We start from the raw sequence: 1,777 nt of genomic DNA on the forward strand, positions 1-1,777 counted from the left end.
CCCAACAGTTCCAACACCCCCCCCCCCTCCCCCCCCCCAAAAAAAAAAAACAACCAGAACAAAACAAAAACAGCAGGCTTAATTTGAAAGGCAAGTCTGCAGTGCAAGAACTGTCCATTTGCTCCAAATTTGTGGTTTGAGTGGTTAGATTTTTATAAAATGCTGGAATGAGACCCTACCACTTCTGTGTTTTGTAAACTGGAGTTTAATAGAAACTACAACAAATTATTATGGATACGTCTTCAATATAGGGATAAATAAATGCAAAATGTAAATGAATAGAGATGTCTGTGAATACCAGTCTCCTTTTGTAATTTTAATTCTTCATGTGCTCATGCTTTTGAAAATGCAGAGAAGTGTCTGAAAGCCTTTGCCATTTCTCCAGTTTTACGAAGGTCTAGCCTAGCATGAGTTTTTCAACCCCCACTACCTTGGTCCTTTCTTCTCATCGAGGTGTACTTGGCACTGACAGTTAGAAGGTTCTGCTCCAATCTTCACTGTCACCATGTCAAATGGGACTTCAAAGTAGTATTCTCTGATCCTTGGGTTAAATTTAGGATTCAGGTCCACATGTGGACTGGTGAAGATCTGCCTGATATGAGACAGTGTATCTTTATCTGTACCAAGAAGGCATCAAGAAAGAGAAACTGAAATATATGAACATTTTAAAACATGTAATGGTTGCAAAGTTATTAAGCAATACAAGCAATAAAAGCAGTCTTTCACTTGAACTACAACATGTTAAATGATTTTGTTCTGCCATTTGAGATAAATTTTCAGACCACTACAAGGTTTTAATCAATCACTGGCTAATTACCTCAGTAGGATTCATAAAATTAAATATCTGAATAAGACTTTGGAAAGTTAGGGATTAGGATCAGGAAACCCTGTCTCCAGTGGGTTAATTGAAACTTACATGGGCATTATGACAAAAATTCATAACCTGCTTAGGTATGTACCAGCCTGCATGCAGACTTTATATAAAAGTGTAGTTGCCAGGAAAAGTCAGTCTGTTGGAAACACCCGTACATAAGAACTGATCACATGGTGATTTAGACTCTGGGGTCATTTGTAATACAACAGGGTGATTTTTTTTTTTAAAGACTCCTCATTCAGGAAATTCCGCCTTCTCTCCTGTTTGTGAATTATCTACAAATAGATCATAATTTTCAAAACTGTCCTCATTATTTTGCTTTATCTACCAGCTGCTTTCTGAGAATAATTATTTGCCTGGAGCAAATTTGTGACAAAGTTGGTGAAATTATTTTAAACTGACCTGCTAGAATGATATATTTACAAATTAATTTTGCCTTCCATCAATATTCTCCAATATTTTTTAAACATCAGTGACTTCTACAAACATTCCAGCCAGTAAATTCTATCACCAAAATATCTGAACAAATCTGGAGGCTGAATACATGGCTTAAGTGGGGCTTAAATGATGCATGTAGTCTGTGTTTACTGTGGTACGAACTGAAATGCAGTTTCTCCCACGTTACAGAGGTTTAACCAAGAGCAGAATTTAGGTTATATTTTTATTCAAAGCATCCAGCACAGAGAGTTGAGGTAATATAAGTGGTCAAAGGATATTATTCTTAAATACAGACCATTCTCCAAGATGTTCTATGCCTCTGGTGGAGCACACATTGTTTCTGATACACGCTGCTTCCCTGAGAAACCATGAATAGCCTTAAGAAAAAGTAGCTCAGGGAAACTCTTAGAAGAAAAATCTTATAATGGGAACAAAACCATGGGGTCAGTCACCTAAAGCAGGAAT

At 36.9% G+C, this 1,777-nt stretch overlaps 1 protein-coding gene across 1 annotated transcript in view; it reads right to left on the reverse strand.

The window, feature by feature from the left end:
• LOC102371777 (cadherin-like and PC-esterase domain-containing protein 1) overlaps positions 1-1,777 on the reverse strand; it is a 159,892-nt gene that overhangs the window by 132,633 nt on the left and 25,482 nt on the right. The window contains exon 9 of the mRNA XM_025192517.1: positions 431-617. Within this exon, the coding sequence (XP_025048302.1) occupies positions 431-617 (187 nt within the window). The remainder of the gene's footprint in view (positions 1-430; positions 618-1,777) is intronic.

Source organism: Alligator sinensis, unplaced genomic scaffold (assembly GCF_000455745.1).
Source record: "Alligator sinensis unplaced genomic scaffold, ASM45574v1 scaffold217_1, whole genome shotgun sequence".
In the NCBI taxonomy this organism is placed as follows: domain Eukaryota; kingdom Metazoa; phylum Chordata; order Crocodylia; family Alligatoridae; genus Alligator; species Alligator sinensis.